General features: G+C 32.9%; 2 protein-coding genes across 2 annotated transcripts; one reads left to right on the top strand and one right to left on the bottom strand.

Moving 5' to 3' along the window:
- Positions 1 to 11,594: 11,594 nt before the first annotated feature.
- LOC133293467 (NAC domain-containing protein 54) lies at positions 11,595 to 14,859 on the top strand. Its single transcript, XM_061492050.1, has 3 exons — positions 11,595 to 11,751; positions 12,363 to 12,640; positions 14,584 to 14,859. The coding sequence occupies exons 1-3, from the start codon at positions 11,595 to 11,597 to the stop codon at positions 14,857 to 14,859; spliced, it is 711 nt and encodes a 236-aa protein (XP_061348034.1).
- An 883-nt stretch (positions 14,860 to 15,742) lies between these two features.
- LOC133293456 (uncharacterized) lies at positions 15,743 to 20,068 on the bottom strand. The gene is made up of 7 exons (XM_061492037.1): positions 19,790 to 20,068; positions 19,608 to 19,706; positions 18,910 to 19,246; positions 18,327 to 18,461; positions 17,999 to 18,084; positions 16,193 to 16,298; positions 15,743 to 16,083 (listed from the first exon to the last, which is right to left on the bottom strand). Exons 1-7 carry the CDS (start codon positions 20,017 to 20,019, stop codon positions 16,006 to 16,008), a joined length of 1,071 nt encoding a protein of 356 aa, XP_061348021.1. The 5' UTR covers positions 20,020 to 20,068; the 3' UTR covers positions 15,743 to 16,005.
- Between the last annotated feature and the right edge of the window lie 144 nt (positions 20,069 to 20,212).

The following is a 20,212-nucleotide window of genomic DNA, read 5'->3' on the forward strand; positions in this document are numbered from 1 at the left end:
TACTTAATGGCCTTGTCCATATCATTTAGTTTTTTAAACACATTATATAAAGTTATTTTTTTTATTTAATAAATTATTTCATAGGAAAAACACAACTTTTTCACCATTATATAGTACATAAAAAATAATGGTCAATACCCTAAATTCCAAGTAAAATACTACATCATAATATGCATAAGGTGAAGGGTTAGGTGACTCTAGTATTTGGACCTACTTTATTGGCCAAGTCCACTTGATAAGCCGATAAGGTCACGTCACTTTGTCAATTGTCTGTACCTATTTAATAGTATGCATAGCTTTACCATTTAAAGTTGTGTGTCCCTTCTGAGCAAAGGCACCCTTTTAATATTTTTTTTTTTCCTTATGATACTGATTTTAACCACATGAAAGGACAGTGATGAAGTGAACCATCAGATCCCTCAAAATCTTCCTTAGGGGTTTGAAGGATCAGTAGCAGCAATGGCACAAGAAAGCAGAGACCGACCCTTCCCATACAAGAGCCTAAATCAGAAAGCTCAATGTTGCATTCTGGCAAGTCCATTTATCCATTGGACACATAGTGGCAGAAACTATGCACCCATTGAGAAAAAAAAGGATGAAAACAACAAATGCTATGAAACAAATTATGCCGTTGATCTAGAAGATGAGTGTCACTCACTACACTACACTTGTATCCCATCTCATCAAGCCCCACATTTTTATTTTATTAGATAGTGATGCACCATATCTTCCAAGCATCCAATTATTTGCAATTAGAACAAACATTAATAGTCTATTCTAAAAAAAATAAAAAATAAAAAAATACTTAAGGTGAACCCAAATTTTTAAATTCTTTCCATAATCATCAATTCGCTTACAAATTTTCCCACAAAGCGTGGTCCCTCTTCTCTCCCTGTGTATTTGTGAAGAGCCATATGGAAAAATCCAAATGAGATGCATTTTCAGGTGTAGGTCGTTGAGACTTTATTCGTATGCAAAGGTTATGACATAAGTAATACAATGAATATGTTGTATGTTTTGCTTCCTTACCAAGGGAAATGCTGACAAACCAAATAAAAACGTGTTGGTTATGTAAAACTAGAAGATGGCTATTTTTTTTATTACTCTTATTTAGAGTTATATAAAATCATTAATGTAGTCTCACTCAACAATTTAAATTTTTAGATTGAATTGATTTTTTATATGATATCAGAGTCTCGATCAATATCATGGATTCGATCATCACTTTCCTCATTTAATTAATAATTAATTATATTTTATGAAATTTCTTAACATAAGTAAGTGAGCTTGTTCATTATTCATCCTTAAAGCCTAGTGAACTCTTGTGTGAGGGAACACGTTAGAGTTATATAAAATCATTATTATAATCTCACCCAATAACTTAAACTTTTTGGATGAATTGTTTCTTTACTCTTTCTTTGTGGTGTATTTGTAATCTCGGCACAATCTAAAGATCAACATCACAGGTTGACAGGGCCTTGGCATTATCCAAATAGCCATCTCTTGGCAATGCACCTGAACTTGCTTACAATTCCAGATCCTGATTTGAACTTGCATAGATTGGTTCACTTGAGATACGTATATCTTTCTGACCTATGCATTTGCATAAGCGTGATTTCCAAAGTTAGGTAACCATGAATACTTAGAAATTTAGAATAGAATTCCAATTATTAATATTAATTGTTGAATTCATTTCAGTTTTTCTCATAAGTTTATCCATGAAAATCGACGATCTGACAAAATCGACAAAACTGAAAAGAGAAAAGAGAAAAGAGAAAAGAGAAGAGAGATTGAGACGGTAATTTATCCTGATTCACCCAATGTAGGCTACGTCTAACTGTATTCACTTCACCGCCACTTGTTACAAGTCACTCGATTTACGAGGAAAATATAAATAGGATTAAAAAAATCCTAACAGCAACTATTTATGGGCTCAAGCCCAAATTACTAAGAAAAAAAATTACAATAGATCAGAGACCCACAACAGTACCTAGCCTCTACGGGTTGGGGGCGCTGCCCCCCGGACTCCAAAGCTCGGCCTGCTCACCTAGGAGTTGGATCCCAGTTACCTTTCTGCTGACCCCGACAACAAGGGTACCTCGACAACCCATTCTATTTCAAGCCAGATTTGATCTAGTTTATTTAGTAAAATAAATTAGGTTAGAATTTTAAAAAAAATTTATTTAGAAAATAGGCCATAGATCCTCTTTTATAAAATTTGGGTTACAAGTTTATATGCCGACATATATCATATTATTTATTTTAATTAAAATAAAATAAATAATCATTTTATTTATACAATTTTAATTAATAAAAATTATTATTAACTCAAATAGTCTTAGAAGTGTAGACTAGACCTTTTGATTTCTTAATAAAGGTCAGGTTAGACTCAAACCAAAACCTAACTCGACTCAACTCATTTACACTCATATAATATAACACACTAAGGCTTCAATTTTAAAAATTTAAAAATTATTATTTTGTATAATTTTGTATAATTTTTAAAAATTATAATTTTGTATAATTTTTAAAAATTTATCATACCCCTTATTCATATATCCGTTTTTCTTGTCGTATACTAGTCCATGAAACAGCTTACTCACAATTGGCAAAAAAAAAAAAAAATTAAAATATTATTATTTTAATAAATAATTATGAATACATAGTAGTTTTGAAATTATCTACGAATTTATAGCAGTCATTCACGCCCAAATTAGATGTGACTATTCACGCCCAAATTAGGCGTGACTCCCAAGGCATTCATGCCTAAATTAGGCGTGAATCATCTGGTGTTGACACGTGGAAAAAAAAAATCAACTTACGAACCGTAAAACTTTAGAAAGTCATAACTTTTAACTCGAGTATCCGAATGAAGTAATTCTTTTTTTGATTCCACGTAACTTTTCGAGATCTACGCAATGACATTTGATTTGATATATTTTATCTCTCACAAACACAATTCAAATTTGCAATAATTGTATTATATAGTGTATTACAAAAAAAATTTAAAAAATTATTATTAATAAGAAAAATAAATATTAAATTTGTGATTTAAACTCAAAAATCAATTTGAAAAATCTGTATTAATAAAGAAAGTAATTAAATAATTATTCTAAACACTTGGTAGAATATTATATAAATTTGTATATATTTTAATAATTAAATAAATAACCTTGTACACTATTTTTTTTCAAACACTTGGTAGAACTATATATTTTAATATGACATTAAGTATGCTTATTTATAGATGAGTTAATCTACTTTAGTGTCATCTTTATAGTATCATTGTTGCAAATTTGAATTGTGTTTGTGAGAGATAAAATATATCAAATGAGATGTCATTGCGTAGATCTCGAAAAGTTATGTGGAATCAAAAAAAGAATTACCTCATTCGGATACCCGAGTCAAAAGTTATGACCTTATAAAGTTTTACGGTTAAATTATTAATTTTTTATGACACGTGTCAACACGAGGCGAGTCACGCCTAATTTAGGCGTGAATTCTTTGGGAGTCACGCCTAATTTGGGCGTGAATAGTCACTCCCAATTTGGGCTTGAATAACTGTAATAGATTCTTAGATAGTTTCGAAATTGTTATCTTTTCATAATTATTTATTAAAATAGTAATATTTTAATTTCTTTTCCCTCACAATTACCACATTCTCACACAGAAGATTTTCCTTACCTTACATGGTAAGCATATGCATAGCATGATCGACTATTCTGTTTCCTAAAACAACTACGGTAAATATAATATACATTGGATTATTATTGTTGAGATATTCAAGTGTGATGAGTCCATCCACATTGGTTGGTAATGGGTTAAGTGAAGAGTATATAAGTAGAATGACCCATGAATCCAATGCCTTAAGGTTTTGGGCAACGTGGTGTCAGATCTACTTGCTACGGTTAGTGTAGCCTTAGCCTATTAGTGGTAGCCCCCCGCCACGGACTTCCCCTTAGATCAGAGCCGGATTGGGCTCGAGTTAGCCTGGTGATTGGCTAGGAGGCGGGTCGAGTACTTTACGCTTGGGGTACTCGGTTGAGGGGGGAGCATACCAATGGTGGATTTCACACTTGAGGGAGAGATTGTTGGGATATTCAAGTGTGATGAGTCCCACATTGGTTGGTAATGGGTTAAGTGAAGAGTATATAAGTAGAAGGACCTATGAACCCAATGCCTTAAGATTTTGGGTTGAGACGTGGTGTCAGATCCACTTGCTACGGTTGGTGTAGCCTTAGCTCATTAGTGGTGGCCTCACGCCACGGACTTCCCCTGAACACGCCTAACAAGTATGCCACTGCCTAAGATTAGAAAATAAGACTAGTTTGTAAATTCAGCTACTTACACTCTCACATTTATTTAATGTCATTTGAATGATTTTTTTTTTTTTTTTTTTTTTTTTTTAACTGCATAGAATTTTAATGAGAACTGAGAATCACTTAAATATGTGCAAAAAGCCCAAGAGGCATTTTCACCTAATATGCCGAAGCATTGAAAACTTATACGCACTGCAGGTGAAGGCCCAACAGCACCATTAACAATAGTAGCCACAACTTCTATTCATAAATACCATAGTTCAAACCCATTAAACCACGTTGGGTGGGGAAGAGATATTGCCTATGTTTATATTGGGCATGGGTTTTCTAAAGAGTTGTAGTGCATTGGAAAGTGTAAACAAAAATATACTTTTGTAAGAGAAGGATAATATTACATCTCTAACACATAACTTAATATAGTTTATTATATCTCTTATTGCAAGATCTCTTTTTGGTTTGAAGTGTATTTGCACATAGTAATTTTTTTCTTAAGGGAAAATTTAAATTATAATTTTAAAAATGGAATGAAAAAATGAACAATTTAATTAGAGAAGATGATAACACATCAACGATCAATACTCATAAAACTTTAAACTATTAGACACACATAAATAAATTTATTAATTATAACATATCTAATAAATAAGAAAGCATGCTATTTTCTGTTGAAAAAAAAGAAACAAAGAAGATGTGCACTAAGAACCACCAGTTAAAACCTATATTAATGAATTTACAAAAAAAAAAAAAAAAACCCTATATTAATGGTGTAACCTATAATTGTTTTGTTTTGCTTAACGAGTTTTAGTATATTTATTATTTAAAAAAATTGCAAAGACTTCCGTGAATTTAGGATAATTGTCACAATAAATTTGCATCTCCATGTAAATCATAATGATAAAGACATGCTCTAGTTGATCAGTTATGAATAATTAATTGTTCAATTAGGCTAAGACTTGTGGAAACGATGAATTATGATAACCAGCTTATCACCCTTAATTTTAATCAAAAAATATATATGTAAATAAATTTAGTGTAAAACACTTTAGTTTAAATAACGAAATCCAAAGAGGAATCGTTTAGGTTCAATGAGGTGTTCATAAAATGAGGTCTAGTGTCATTACAGTTTCTTTTTCAACTTTGGAGAACTTAAACCATCTATTGTTGGTTTAGAGAAACTCAAATTAAGGAAGGTATCCGTCTTCTAATTTGGGAGAAGAGTTTTGATGTAGGGAGCATCAAATTTTAAGTGGTCCAAACCAATAAAAATGTGACAACTAATTAGGAGAGATGAGACAGAGAAGAGAGTAATTTTTTTATACAGGTGTCAATTTCTCAATGGAAGGAGCACGTGACAACAAGATCACTATTTTTTTTTCTCTGATTTGGATATTTATATTTGTTGAATAAATAGAGAAACTAAATCTTTGATTGATTTACTCCAAAAGCATTATTTCACTGATTTTGCCTAAGCTTCAAAAACTTGCGATCATGGCATTCCATGCCACAATATCCCTGGGGTTTACATTATTAATCAATCAATATTTGTGCTTCAACCAAATTCCCACCTTTGAATCATCTTCAGTTTTCCAAAAACTCCAGAATATCTTAGAACAAAAGAATTTGTTGTGATGCAAAATATTAATGAACATTGTAATTCAATAAGTTTCAGCCATTGGATCAAGAACTGCACCCACTACGTTTTTGATTTTATTAACTGCATAGGATTTTAATGAGAACTGAGAACCATTCCAATACGTGCCAAAAGCCCAAGAGGCTATTTCATCTAATATGGCAATTCATTGAACCATCTATGAATTGCAGGGGAAGGCCCAAGTCCCAACAGCACCTTTCAGAACAATAACCACTATTTACGATCATAAACATAGGCCTATTAACCCAAGTTCATCGTTTTTCAAATCACATTTCAAACCCATTAACCCAGGTTGGGTGGGCAAGAGACATTGCCTATGTTTAATTTTGGCATGACTGCATGAGTTTTCTGATGTGTTGTGCATCGGAAAGTGTTAGAAAAAAAAGATCAACTTATAATTTTTTTTCAAGATATCATAAGAAGGATAATGAATGGATTTATTATATCTCTATCGCATCTGTGACATGTATTTTAATCCAAGATCTCTCTTTGGACTTGAAATGCACATATTCATTTTTATTTTAAAAAATAGGGATGACAAAATCTATTTTTAATTTTAACCACTTAATTATAGAGAACATGACGGCATATAAGAATCAATACTCAAGTTTTGAGCTATTTTATAATTATTACTCTATTAAACAAGGAAACATGCTACTTTTAATGGGGAAAAAGAAAGAAGGAAAGAATATGTGCACTATAAAATATTAGCTAATGGCCAATGATAATGATGGTGGTGGTTGGTGCAATGGTGATAGATGGGGATGGCTAGAAGTGGTTGTGGTGGAAGCTTTAACGGTGAACGATTCGGTGACTGGTAGCTTATGGTGATGGCCTATGATGATGTTGGTCGGCGGTGGTGGGTGGTAAAGGTAGAGGTGGCAAAACGAGTTGGCCAGCCACGCCCTGTCTCTTGAATATGAGTTGAAAAATCCAATCCACCCCGTTTTATGACGGGTTGCGTGTTGCCGGGTCAACCAGCCTAAAAAATAAAAATAAAATATATTTTATTAATTTTATAATATTACTTATTTTCATGTCACACGCCCCTTAGTTTTTTTTGAATCTCAAGCCTAAATATAAACTAATACTCAGTCAGACATTTTTAGGAAGTTATTTTTGCCTTTATATATGGATAATCTTTGTCATAAATAAAATTTTTCTTCTTTATTTTTCTAGGAGAGTACTAAGATAAAAAAAATTATATCACAAAACTTTAGTGACAAATAAAATACTACCTAATAGTAAAAAAAAAACTGACCTGCGAGCCAACCCGCTGCCAATCCATTTTGACCCACAACTAAGGGGGGCGGTTGGTGGATTGATAAGTGTAACCCAACCCGCTTGTTTTGGCGGGTTAACCTGTCGGGTTTAATTTATATTGCCACCTCTAGGTAGAGGTGATTGATGACCGACAGTGACAATGGTTGACCCTCACGTGTCTAGCAAAATTCGTAGAAGAAGAGCACATGGATACAATTAGGATCAAAAGGGTGTGAAATATGTTATCTTATATTGTCCATTCCTAACCCAAGTTTCCCTTATGATAGTTTATTTTGTTGCGGCAAACATAATAAAATGAGGCAACAGAATCATATCATCTTTATCCTAACCACTAAATGAGTCTTTATTTTATCTAATAGATAATCAATTCCAAATGGGAAATTTTTTTAATTAAATAAGCAGGTTGCCCACGATCCAGCCCATTTTCTGAAGTCTAACACCAAGCCTCATGAAGAGGATCGAGGCCCAAAGAACCTGATGGATTATCTGTACTCGTCTTGTAACACTCTACTACTTAAAGGATCAATGTCTGTATGTACAAACCAACACGAGACTTTTCAGTGTGCTTTGTCCTTACTCACATACTTCTTGAGAAACTTCCTAGGAGGTCATCTATCCCAAAATTGCTTCAAGTCAAGCACGCTTAACTATGAAGTTCTTAAGTTATGGGCTACCGAAAAGCAGATGCATCTTGTTAGTATAGGTAGTATATATTAATTACTTTGAGCTATCCTCAACTATACAATCCCATACCTACACAACTTCTGGATGCCTCTTCTTCAGGTGTTGATTCGATTCATTCATGAACCTCTACCGCTGGAAGCCTGCTAGGAGGTGCTTCTTGTCAGTGCCTCATCTTTACGGCCACTTGCAGGATCAATGATTGCCCCCACAAACCAACACGAAACTTTTTAGCGTGCTTTGTCTTCACTTACACACTTCTTGAGAAATTTCTTAGGAGGTTACCCATCCCAGAATTGCTCCAAATCAAGAACGTTTATCTATAGAGTTATTAAGTTATGGGCTACTGAAAAGTAGATGCATATTGTTAGTATCGGTAGTACATATTAATTCCTTAAAGTCATCCTCAATTGTATACTCCCATACCTGCATAGCCTCTGGATCCCTATCGTTCGAGTGTTGATTTGATTCATTTATGTACTCCTCCCACTGAAAGCCTGCTAAGAATCACTCCTTGTTCGTGCCTCATCTCTTTTGTACCGATGATCACTCCCGCCTTCGTCAGCGCTCCGGATATTACACTTCTTGAATCATCTTTGACATTGTAGCTTATCACCATTGCAATTGCTTTCTTTCAAATTTCCTGAGCTCGTTAGCTTTTATTTTAATTTCCCTATCACATTATGTGTAATTTAAATTCGATTAGGATGATGTTGAATCATGCATTTATATGTTTGAGAAAGTTGTTTTTTTCAGAGTTTGTAGAAGGAATTTTCGTTTTCCTTTTTAATTCCATGTCTCCAGAAGTGTACACTAAATATTTATCATCAAAGAGTACACATGGATGGATATTTTTCCTAACAAATTACTATATATATATTTTTTAAAAAAGGTACTTCTCAATTTATTTATCTGTTCTTCTTTATACTCATTAATTATACATTACATCTAAGTCTCAATAAGTTTGTATATTGTATTTTATTTGGGAAATCGCAAAATGGAGATGCTATCTAAGGTAAAGATTGTAGAAAATGTTGATTTTTTTTTTCAGACTAAACTAAAAATCTTAAGGTTGAGATCCACCATAAGTGTAGTTGAATTAATTTTGGAATCTTGATTATTTGTCCCTGATTATTGAAAGTTATGGGGCAGCTACTCTAATTATTAAACTACTTTTTCTTTGACCTTGTATTTGAAGCTTAGAGCAAGTTCTTTTTTGACATGACAACCAGCAATAACTAAAGTTTTGGATTTATGTAGACCAACTAAACAAGTCTAAAGAATGAGTGCATTATTCTTTTGTAACATATGCAAAATCTGAAAAAGTTAAGATGTGATAAGAAAGATATAATGGGGCTAGCTAGATCTTTGATCAAAGAGCAACATTGAAGCAAAGAGAAAACATAAAAGAGGGCTTAGAATCATCCAAATAGAAAAGGGACACTAGGAGTGACAAAAGTATACTCTCAGCAGATACATGGGGATTATTGCTGAGTAATAATTACGTAGAAAGTTAGGTTATAAAGCAAAAGCTCACTGATTCAAGGTGAAAATTCTTAAAGCAGAAGCTAGTACTGGACCAAATGAAAGAATGAATAGTTCTGCAGCTTGACTTTATCTTCTAGATTTAATTTCCTTTTAACATTAATCTTATTTTAAAGAATTCTTGTTGCCTGGCTTTATTATATTTCAAATTAAGAGCTTGCATATCAAATTCACATTAGTGCAGAAAATAATATATACTTCTATACTATCATATAAAGGGATTCTACACTTATTATAATATAGAGAAGGGATCCTTCATTTACCATTTTGGTACCTAATATTTTTTTTTAAATTATCATAATTTTTTTTTTGGAAAGTTCAAATTATCATTATTAATTATTCATATAAAAGTTTAAAAATGAATATAAAAGGGATAGACTCATCTATATTTGTTACTTTATGGACTTTTAATACTTCCCAATTTTTTATTAGGGATAGAATATTGTGCCTGTTTTTTTTTTTTTTTTTTTTCTATTTTACCTACTCATCTTTAATATTATTATATTAGAATCTCAACTAATTTTTACTCTAACAATGTTTAAAATGAGTAGGTAGAATATGAATGAAATAATGTGGACATAATATATCATCCCTTCTTGTTATATAGTCATAATTCACATTGAACACTATAGCTATTATTCCCCTTTCATTAAAAAATAATATAATGCCAATTGACAAATATGTAATGTCAAAATATACTAAATTCAATTAAAGGTGAAAATTCGTGTTAGCAAGTCATGATCACACAGGGTTTTGACACAAACATAAATAAAAATTTGTGTTAAATCTTTTTATACAAACACAACCTAGTTATTTTGCGGGTTGACCCATCACAATACAAATAACCCACTAATCTTTAAGTTTTTCGTTTATTATGCAGTTTAACACGATATAACACGACATATATAACATTAAGAAAATATTAATGCGGGACGAGTGTTGTGTTTGCGTGTTCATACCCATTACCCAGTACCACATGAATTTTTTTGCATTAATTTTTTCAATATAAACACGATACAAATTTGAAGACGGGTTGTCAATATAAACCTGATATCGTGTTACAGGTTTCCATAGTTAAAATTGAATATGAGAAAATGGAAATTGATTCTTTCATATGTTATTTAACATGACCATGTCATATGAGAGAATCCGAACCATACGAGAGTCAATCAACGGTGATGATTTTGTAATTATCTATCTTAATATTTTTTTCTCTTTTCCCTTATCACCATTGTTTATTTTTATATGATTATGATTTTTTCACATGATATGGTCATATTAAATAACAGATGATGAGATCTACTCCCATGAAAAATACATACAAATGCATTTTATTTCATTTTTTTGTTCGATATATATATATATATATATATATATATATATATATATATATATATATATATGTTTTATCACCAGCATATGGATCATCTCCATGAAACACAATTTGAATAAGCTGCAGCTTTATGATGGATATAAAAAATTAATTTAACATTTCAAGCACCAATATCAAATTAAGCAAAGCAGAACTGTGTTTAGACATTATTCAATATTCAAATAACCAATCACCATGATAGGATGTCTTAGTAAGCTAGCTAGTCTAGCAGTATTAAATTGGTATATATATATATTAGATAATATCAACTTTATCTACTGCTTCTTATAAAAAGTGTGATGTCTGCTTGTATTACTGATTGACTAATCTAGATACAAAAAACTAGGTATATATGATATATCTGAGCTCTAAAGCTCATGACTCTCTTCATGCCAATGCCCTTGCCTTCTTTTGTCTCAAAATGTTCTCCCAAAAGAAAGAAAAAGAGCCATCAATTAAAGTATTAAGGAAAGCAAGGGATTATATATAGAGGATTTGTATAATTTACTTGAAACTACATGCATATATAGATATATAGAAGGAGGTATTATTAGTGATAGGGAAAGGCTTGTATCAAACGTTATGCCAGAATATGTAAATCTGCAAAAGAAAAAGAAAGAGAAAAAAAACTCAAAGATAAGGAACTTTGGTTCCTTTAGGTCTATTTATAAGCAATGATGGTTGTGATGGGTGAAAACACTTTTGCACAAGCTACAAGAAGAGAAAGAAGGCGGAAAAAAATATGTCACCGGTTGGATTACCACCTGGTTTTAGGTTTCATCCAACTGATGAAGAACTTGTCAACTATTATCTCAAGAGGAAGATCAATGGCCAAGAAATTGAACTTGATATCATTCCTGAGGTTGATCTCTACAAATGTGAACCATGGGAATTAGCAGGTCTCCTTCTTCTTCTTCTTCCCTATATATCCCCCCCTTCAATTCTTCCAAATACTTTGTTTCTCCTATTTGTCATTTATCTATTTGTTCCACCAGGAAATGAGAATCAGTTTATTTATCTTCCTCCCCCACTTGGCTTGCACATTAACGTTTTCATAAGAATAATTTTCATTTTCCAATGTCATTCAAGAAATTATATACAAGAAGGCGAGCCTCGAGCAATGATAAAGCTGCTCTTTTGTGATTGAAACATCACAAGTTTGAATAAGAGAAACAGTCTTTTTGCAAATATGCAAAGATAAAGGCCGTGTATAAGGATTGTCCTCACCCTACCATGGTTAGTTGGGGTTTAATGGTGAATGGTTATTCAAGAAATTGTATACCATCAATCTAGTTATGATTAAGATGGTGGATCATGCATGTACTTTACTATAGAGGTTTTCTTTCTTTACATATTTTGAACTATATAATTCCTATGTTTTACTTTCTTCTTCACATATTTTCCCATTTTAAGCAATGAGCATTTGATGCACTATACATTAAATATATGTTAAATTAGGCAGTGTTCTTCAATTGGCTGATTTTGTTGGAACATTTTTTGTTTTGGTTAGAGAAATCATTTTTGCCAAGTAGAGACCCAGAGTGGTACTTCTTTGGACCAAGGGATAGGAAATACCCCAATGGGTTCAGAACAAATAGAGCAACTAGAGCAGGGTACTGGAAATCTACTGGGAAAGATAGAAGAGTTTCATGCCAAAGCAAACCTATTGGTATGAAGAAGACTTTGGTTTACTACAGAGGCAGAGCTCCTCAAGGAATCAGAACTGACTGGGTAATGCATGAATATCGCCTTGATGATAAAGAGTGTGAAGACGCCTCTGGATTACAGGTATTGAACCTTTGCATATATAATAATAGGAACTGCAATGCCACTCACACAACCAAAAAAGATTAAAGAAAAGACAAAAATTTGTGAGAGATGAAAAGTCACTCGTACAATAAACTATATACTGACAGTTTTCCTTTTAGATGTGTGTGCAGCTTTACTCTTCTTGTAATTCAATTGTCATCATTTTTCATAATTATGTGATAGACTTAATATAGTTGCTAGACTAGTATAGTGTTGCTCTTAGGAATTGAAATTTTTGTATATCTCTCTTTTTATGAGTATTAAATTGATAGGACCCTATCAAAATTTGTGAATATATATCAAGAGAGAGTTAGACACTCAAATTTCACATAATAAGATTATGTAAAATTTTAACATAATATGTCTTAGGATGAGCACATATTCACAAGGCATTCAGAGCTCCTTTTATTGTTTTTAATGAAATCAGTAGTTAACCACTTCAAATTCTTTTTGCCTATAATATACCTGCAATCAATGCAGTGATATAAGTTAGGAATTGGAGATGATTAAGCTGTGTTTCATTTTTAGGCCTTGGAGAATAAGGGGATTGTTTGGAGGTGGTGAAACACGAGTATAACTAATTAGTTACAGCTTCCAAAAGCTATACAAGTCACATCTTAGAAAAGTAAATGTTTCTGTTCTCTTTGATCTTTGAAACTATATATCCCTCAGTGCCCACTTGGCCCTTTACCTACTTTCAGAACTCTCTTTTGTTTGTGTGTGTATGCACACTTGTCACTACATATATATTTGACCTGAAAAGCATGAAGTTCGATGCTTAAGGCAGTGACAAAAGCATTTTTCATTGATTATTTTCGGCTACTCTTTTACACCAAAGACAAGAAGAAAAAAAGACAAATAAGCTTTAGTTCCATATTCCCTTGATGAGTTAATCAGAGTCACACACTATAAACACAGTGAGTAGAACTTGAAAATGGAGAAATTAATGGACTAATAGAGAGCATATTTGGACAGTAAAAGAACGTGGAAACTGCATGGCGTGCATGGAAAGCCTGAACTTTTACACTAGTTTTATTCCTTCTCTCTCTCTCTCATGTTACTTTATGTTTGTTTATTATAGGTACTCTATAAACGTATTGCTGACATATTCTTTACTTGCGTTACTCTAATACCTCTAAATGACAAAGTTCTATACTGCATCTTGTCCTTTATTTTTATTAATGTAATGAGACAAAAGTCCTATTCTCCTTATGATCTATACCCCTTCTTAATTAAAACTCTTTTTAAGTTATTAGTCTGTCAATTGTCATTGTTATCTGTTCAACCCTCTTGTTCCTGATCTAGAATTATTAGATTCTAAGCCATGAAGGCTTGTGTAGCCCCATAAAGCATGCAGAACATCACTTTCATTTTCTGTCGGTCACTTTTTACTTTATTCCTAAACACCAGAACAGACCAATAGATACTATACTATACTATACTACACTATACCCCAGAAATTTAAAAATGAAATAAAAAAGTAGAGGGATTGGGAAACCAGTCTATACTAACCAAATAATGGGTTAACTTCATTATTAAGCCATGATGTCCATGAGGTACTCTAGATGCTTGTGGCATGGGATTTAACAATGAAATTAACACATATATATATATACACACACACACACACTATGTTCCACCCTTTTAGTAACCTAAAAGTGTCTTAAAGTTTACACTTGATTACTATATAGTAGCATTATTATTATTATTATTACTTTTAATAAGAAACATGGACAAAACATTTAGCACTCTTTGAATCTTTATGCCACTGACTTGTTCAGATATTGTCCTTTATGATTTTATTTAAAAAAAAAAACATTATGTAGATCTGTTTAGGCCTCAACTTTTGACTACATTACTTTGATCATTCCATATTAACCAAGTTCCTTTAGCACCACTTAACGAGATTGGTTAACTTGCAGGATACTTATGCATTGTGCCGTGTGTTCAAGAAAAATGGAATCTGCTCTGATATTGAAGAACAAGGGCAATGTAGTTTGTCACTAATTGAAAGCTCCCAAACCATAATTAATGAGTGTGAAACCATGTCTCCGGATATACCAGGGGCATCATCTTCTTGTTTGGAAGAGGAAGACAAAGATGATTCATGGATGCAGTTCATTACAGAGGATGCATGGTATTCTAATACAGCAATGGCTGGTGGTGAAGAAGTCTCACATGTTACATTTACTAACTAATATTTTGAAGACCTAATGACAGGCCTGATTGGTGGTGAATAGAGAGCTGGATACCTACACATTTCATCATATAATAAAATATAAAAGTAATTATACATTTACCACAACTGTTATTAAGATACTTTTTTGTTTTCTGATTATTATGCTTAATTGGTGAGGATGGTTTGATTGGTTTGGTTTGGTGCGCTTGTTAGGGTCATATTATGGCATTGATTTTATGCATTTTTATACTAACCTCTATCTCGAGGTGACTAGGTGTTACATGTGGAATAAAGATAAATCCCAACTTAAGTGTTAATCTCTTTTTGTTTTACTATAGAGGAAGGAATCATATGAAACAGTTTGAAAATATGGATATTGCTCAATTAGCAAATAATACCCCCTCACAGAAGGCTAGAAGCATGTGAGTCATTCACTTTTCAAATACTTTTTTTTTAAAAAAATTGAAATATTGTTAAGCTTGTTTATCAAAATTTGAGACAGTTAAAAGTGCTTAATTAAATAATTATGAAACCAATTGATTTCTAAATGCTATGAAGCTATATGGACAAGAATGATGAATTTTGAATACAGTTTAAATTTGATGTACCATATAAAACTTTTTATATTATCAATAAAAAAAATATATATCACATCATTACATTAATTCTTGCAGTGTGGAACTTTTTAGCCGTAGATTAAAACTACTTTTGTAAATTAACTCTTATAAGATGTTGAATAGGCCTTAACCACCTCTAACCAATATATACATTGTTTGATTTTTGTTTTATGTGGTGCTCTTAAAAATTTTAGATTTTCATCCCAGATTACACATTTGAAGAACCTCATCAGAAATAGCCTAAGTAGATCATTATTAGAAATCTTTAGGTGATTAAAAGTGACTATGATTAAAATTACAGAAAAAATGAACAACTATATTGTTTCCAATGGATGGTCAAAAGAATTGCATAATACAGTCATCAAGACAGCTACCTAAACCTAAATTATTTCTAATGGATAGCTAAAAGAATTGCAAAATACAGTCATTAAGACAGCTACCAAAACTTTCACATGGCTTTGCAGAGTAACCGTTTCAGATTGAAGCAGTATTCAGAACATCATGTGTAAATTCTGTTTCATCTCCTCATGGCAAGTGCAAACATCCAATCACACCTTCCATTGCTCAAATTCTTGAGAGATTAACATGAAAGAGCTGGCATTTCTATGTCCACCACCTCCAAATGCCTAATAGAAGAGCAAAAGATGTTAGGTACGAGTTCAACAGCAAGAAATATAACCCATGTTAACAAAAGTCTCATATAAGATGCAATTGCCAACTTGATAAAGGAACAACCTGAGAGATAGGAGTCGTATCTTCATTGTCCACACTCCTCAGACTTATTTTTAGCTTTTGGTCGTTTTCAAGCTCTGGTACTTTATATACAACAGCTCCAATACCCCTGAAAGTAGAAATAAGTGCATAAAAAAGATGGGATATCAATGAGAAAACAGTAAACTGATTATGCAGATTCTTGGTCAATGCAAGATAATGAGATATATAAGCATGTAAAACAATTTTCAAATTCCCCCATCAAAAATAGGATGGACTTGAAAATTCATGTTTGAGTTCCAGCAGTGAGGGTCTCTTTTTCTACACTTTCTAATTATCTAGCCCTTTAAAAATTCTAGATATCTATCGATACGGTTAAGGATAAAAGAATGTATGGCAAGAGGTACGAAAGGAGGAAAAGGCATACGGTAACAAATGCTTATGTCAGTATAGCAGAGTCAGTCTTGGCCAGTTGAGAAATTAAATAGGAGGTTGTTCTGTTGTGCTATTGACAGTGACAAGGACTGAGTATAAAAAAGGAGGCAAGACTGTTATCAAAAAAAAAAAAAAAAGGAGGCAAGACAACAGCGTGGGGTATTCTAAAAAATAACTGGAACTTGGGAAATCTGGGCTATTGGGACTGGTAGAGTCCTCCTTGTAAGGGGCAAGGTTGGAGCCTGTACTAGTAACTTGTATCTTCAAGAGTTTGTATCTTTCTGTAAAGAACCAATTCAACCCAAAAGCTTAAGCTGTTGGGTGAGACTACATTAATGATTTTATATATCTCAACACGCCCCCTCACACGAGAGTTCACTGGGCTTGAAGAGTGGACGACACACAGGCCCACCTACCTGTGCGAAGAAAGAAGTTCCACTAGAAAGAAAGTGGGGGGCGGTGAGAATCGAACCTGGCACACCGAGACTCTGATACCATGTAAATAACCAATTCAACCCAAAAGCTTAAGCTGTTAGGTGAGTCTACATTAATGATTTTATATATCTCAACACTTTCCTAGTCTGTAATCATCGTGTAGTGAGGTTGTGAATCCCCTCTAATTCACCATATCAATAATACTCGTACCTTCTTTTTTTCCCCATCTTGGTGTCCAATCTTATCATCTATCATTGGAAATTTGAAGTTTATTTACAAAGTGGATTTTTAACCAAATCATACTCAGATAATTTTAACACAGTTACCGAAGGTTTTGTCTCATTGAAGGTCAAGGTTTGAGAGGTTTCACACTTTATCAACTTAAAAGATCTGATCAAGCGAGTTTCGTGCAGAGGTTCACATTATATTACAAAAAAAAATATTAATTTAGAACATATTACTTAAAACAAATTAGGCTGTGACTATTGAGATTATTATAAATATTAGATTTTGTCCTGCATATTTAGGTTTTTCCATCTCTTCTTTCTTCATCTTCCTTTCCCTTTCTTATTTTCACGTTACCTTCATAGATAATAAAGGAAGAAGTTCCACTGATACCCTTCTTCTCATCCTACAGAAAGCCTATCTTCAGAATTCGAAAATCCTTTTGCTGTTACAGAGTTAATTTTCCTGAAACGGCTTTGTTCAAGATTTCAGGGGGAAATATATATCCAATCATATAAATAATTCCTGAACTCAAACAAATAGATACATTATTAGGGAGAAGAGGAAAAGAGAGAAGGAAGGGGATCAAGGAAAAAATTTCTATCACATAACCTCTATAGTTCTATAACTAGAACATATCACTACTAAATAAAGAAGGAATTTTCCAAACAGTCAAATGAAGAATAACAGCAATATGATTTAAGTAACAGTAACAAGAAAATAAAATGAACCAACCTCAACTTCATTTTCTGGCTTTTAGTAGCTAATTGATGTCCCAATTCACTCCTTAACTCGGAAAGAGCAGTATCTGCATTGACAGCCTACAAGTACAAATAGTCGAAAGCAACTAGATTTTCATTTCTTCTCTATTTTTAATCAAGAAAAGGTGCAGAAAACACAACAAAAAAAAGTATAAGAAACCTAATTGTATTAAAAATTATGCATTGATGAAAACCAACATGAAATACATTGCAGATGGATGGCCGAAAGAAAATTGACTGCAAAAGCAAGACATAGAAGGGAAGAAAATAGAGAGATTAAAAGAAGGAAACATCAGCCATACCAGGCAATGACCATATGCACCATTCCCAAGGGCGATTTCATATGACTTGCTGAGACAATCTTCAATTAATTTTTGCTTGTGTGATAAACTCACCATGCCTTGACTAATTACAGTATCCAAGTCTATTGAAAGCAACTGCCATTATTAAAAAAAAAAATGTCGTTATTTCAACTATCTAAATAATGGAAGGACATAAATAAAGTCAGATCATCTCATTATTTGCAATGAATTTTCCTTCGGTTTCACTCATATGACCACAGGTCAAACAGCAATAAGATGCATTCATCTTGGTGGAAGCTTTCACTAACTCCAACAAGCAAGTGGAAAAGAAACAACCATCACTCCTGTCGAGGCAAGGTAAATATATGCAAATTTCTGTAAAACCAAGAGTGATGCCCACAACCTTAGAATAAAGTAGAATCAGCACAATGAACTCATGGACAAACTTAGGAGAAAAGCATCTTCATGCACTTAGACACTTATCAATGTACATGTAAAAATTAGACAACACAAACTAAAAAATGGGGAAAATAAGAAATGCAGAAAATTTGGAAAGAAAATGAACACATAGTAAGACAATTACCTGGTCAAACAAGGAAGGGTTTTTCCGGGCATCAAATTCAATATTCAAATCCTTCAAACCACTGCTAAAAGCTTTGCTGTTCGGGAGTCTCCATCTCCAAAGGTCCCCGTCTTCAATGTACTGAAAAAGTTGCCGGACACGCTCAAATTCATCAAGCACCGAAGGGTGGTTAACCACAATATCAGCATCAGGACTCACAAGCTTGTCTTTGAAGTAATCAAAAGCAATAGTAGCCCCACTCCTCGCCATGTCAATGACTTTAGTCACATTCTCACCAAGCGAACTCTCACTGCCTAGCTTCTCAAGCGCAGTTTTGTGATGGTCCAAAACAATCACTCTAGATACAAGAGAACAGCCTCAGTTGATACAAACAAAGATAATTCAATTCTACAAAGCTAATAGATCATCCATGTAAAAAAAATTGTGTTTATATAGAGATAAAATTAGTGGAGTCTAATTAAATTTATGAATATTTATGAAGACCACTCCAATGAAACGGTGAGGGTAATCCTTCTAAGCCTTAGGAGTTAGGACCTTTACTATGAATAAAGAAATAAACACAATTTCTAATGATAAGCTAAGGTAAAATTTTAACTATGAGCAATACCAATTCTATAACACTTGCAAAGAATAAATAAATAAGAGAAACCAAAAACTACAAATGCATCATCAATAAGAAAAATATAAAAAGGAAGCACCTTGGAACTTTGGTGGAGATTTCCTGAACAAAACCAGGGGACCCCACGAAATCTAGGAGGTAAAGATCACCAATTTCGTGAAGAGGAAGATCTTCAGCTCTGAAAATTGTAAAGTAAAAAATTATAGGAATAATTGAGAGCAGAACGAAAGGGTAAAAAGGAAAAGAAGTGAATAATGAAACCTGAGAGGGTTATAGACAGTGTTAGGAAAGAAGAGAGGAGAGAATAAAGAAGTGGCTTTGAAATAAAGGTGTGCGGCAAGAGCAGCAAAAGCGCCATCAGGACAAGGATAATGGTACAGTATAGCAGCTGAACAATTATTCTTCTTCTTCATCTTCATGTTCATGTTCTTGTTCTTGTGCAGTTTGGCTTGTGCAAGCAACAACATGCACCCTCCGTTTGATTGTAACATTATGTGTTGGAGTGAGGGCCACCCCACCGCGCACAAACATACCAGGTTGTTCTTTCTACGCAGTTTTTTTTGTTTTTTATTTTACACAATTTGTGATAAGATAAATTCAGTTAGAATTTGAAAGTGAGTGTAAATTTTTTTTAAGACTTAATTATCCTTTTGTGTCTAGATAAGATAAAAGGATTTTGATAAT

The sequence above is a fragment of the Gastrolobium bilobum genome, unplaced genomic scaffold, assembly GCF_033153095.1.
Source record: "Gastrolobium bilobum isolate Gb01-03AN ecotype WA unplaced genomic scaffold, APGP_CSIRO_Gbil_v1 utg18566, whole genome shotgun sequence".
NCBI classification, from domain to species: Eukaryota; Viridiplantae; Streptophyta; class Magnoliopsida; order Fabales; family Fabaceae; genus Gastrolobium; species Gastrolobium bilobum.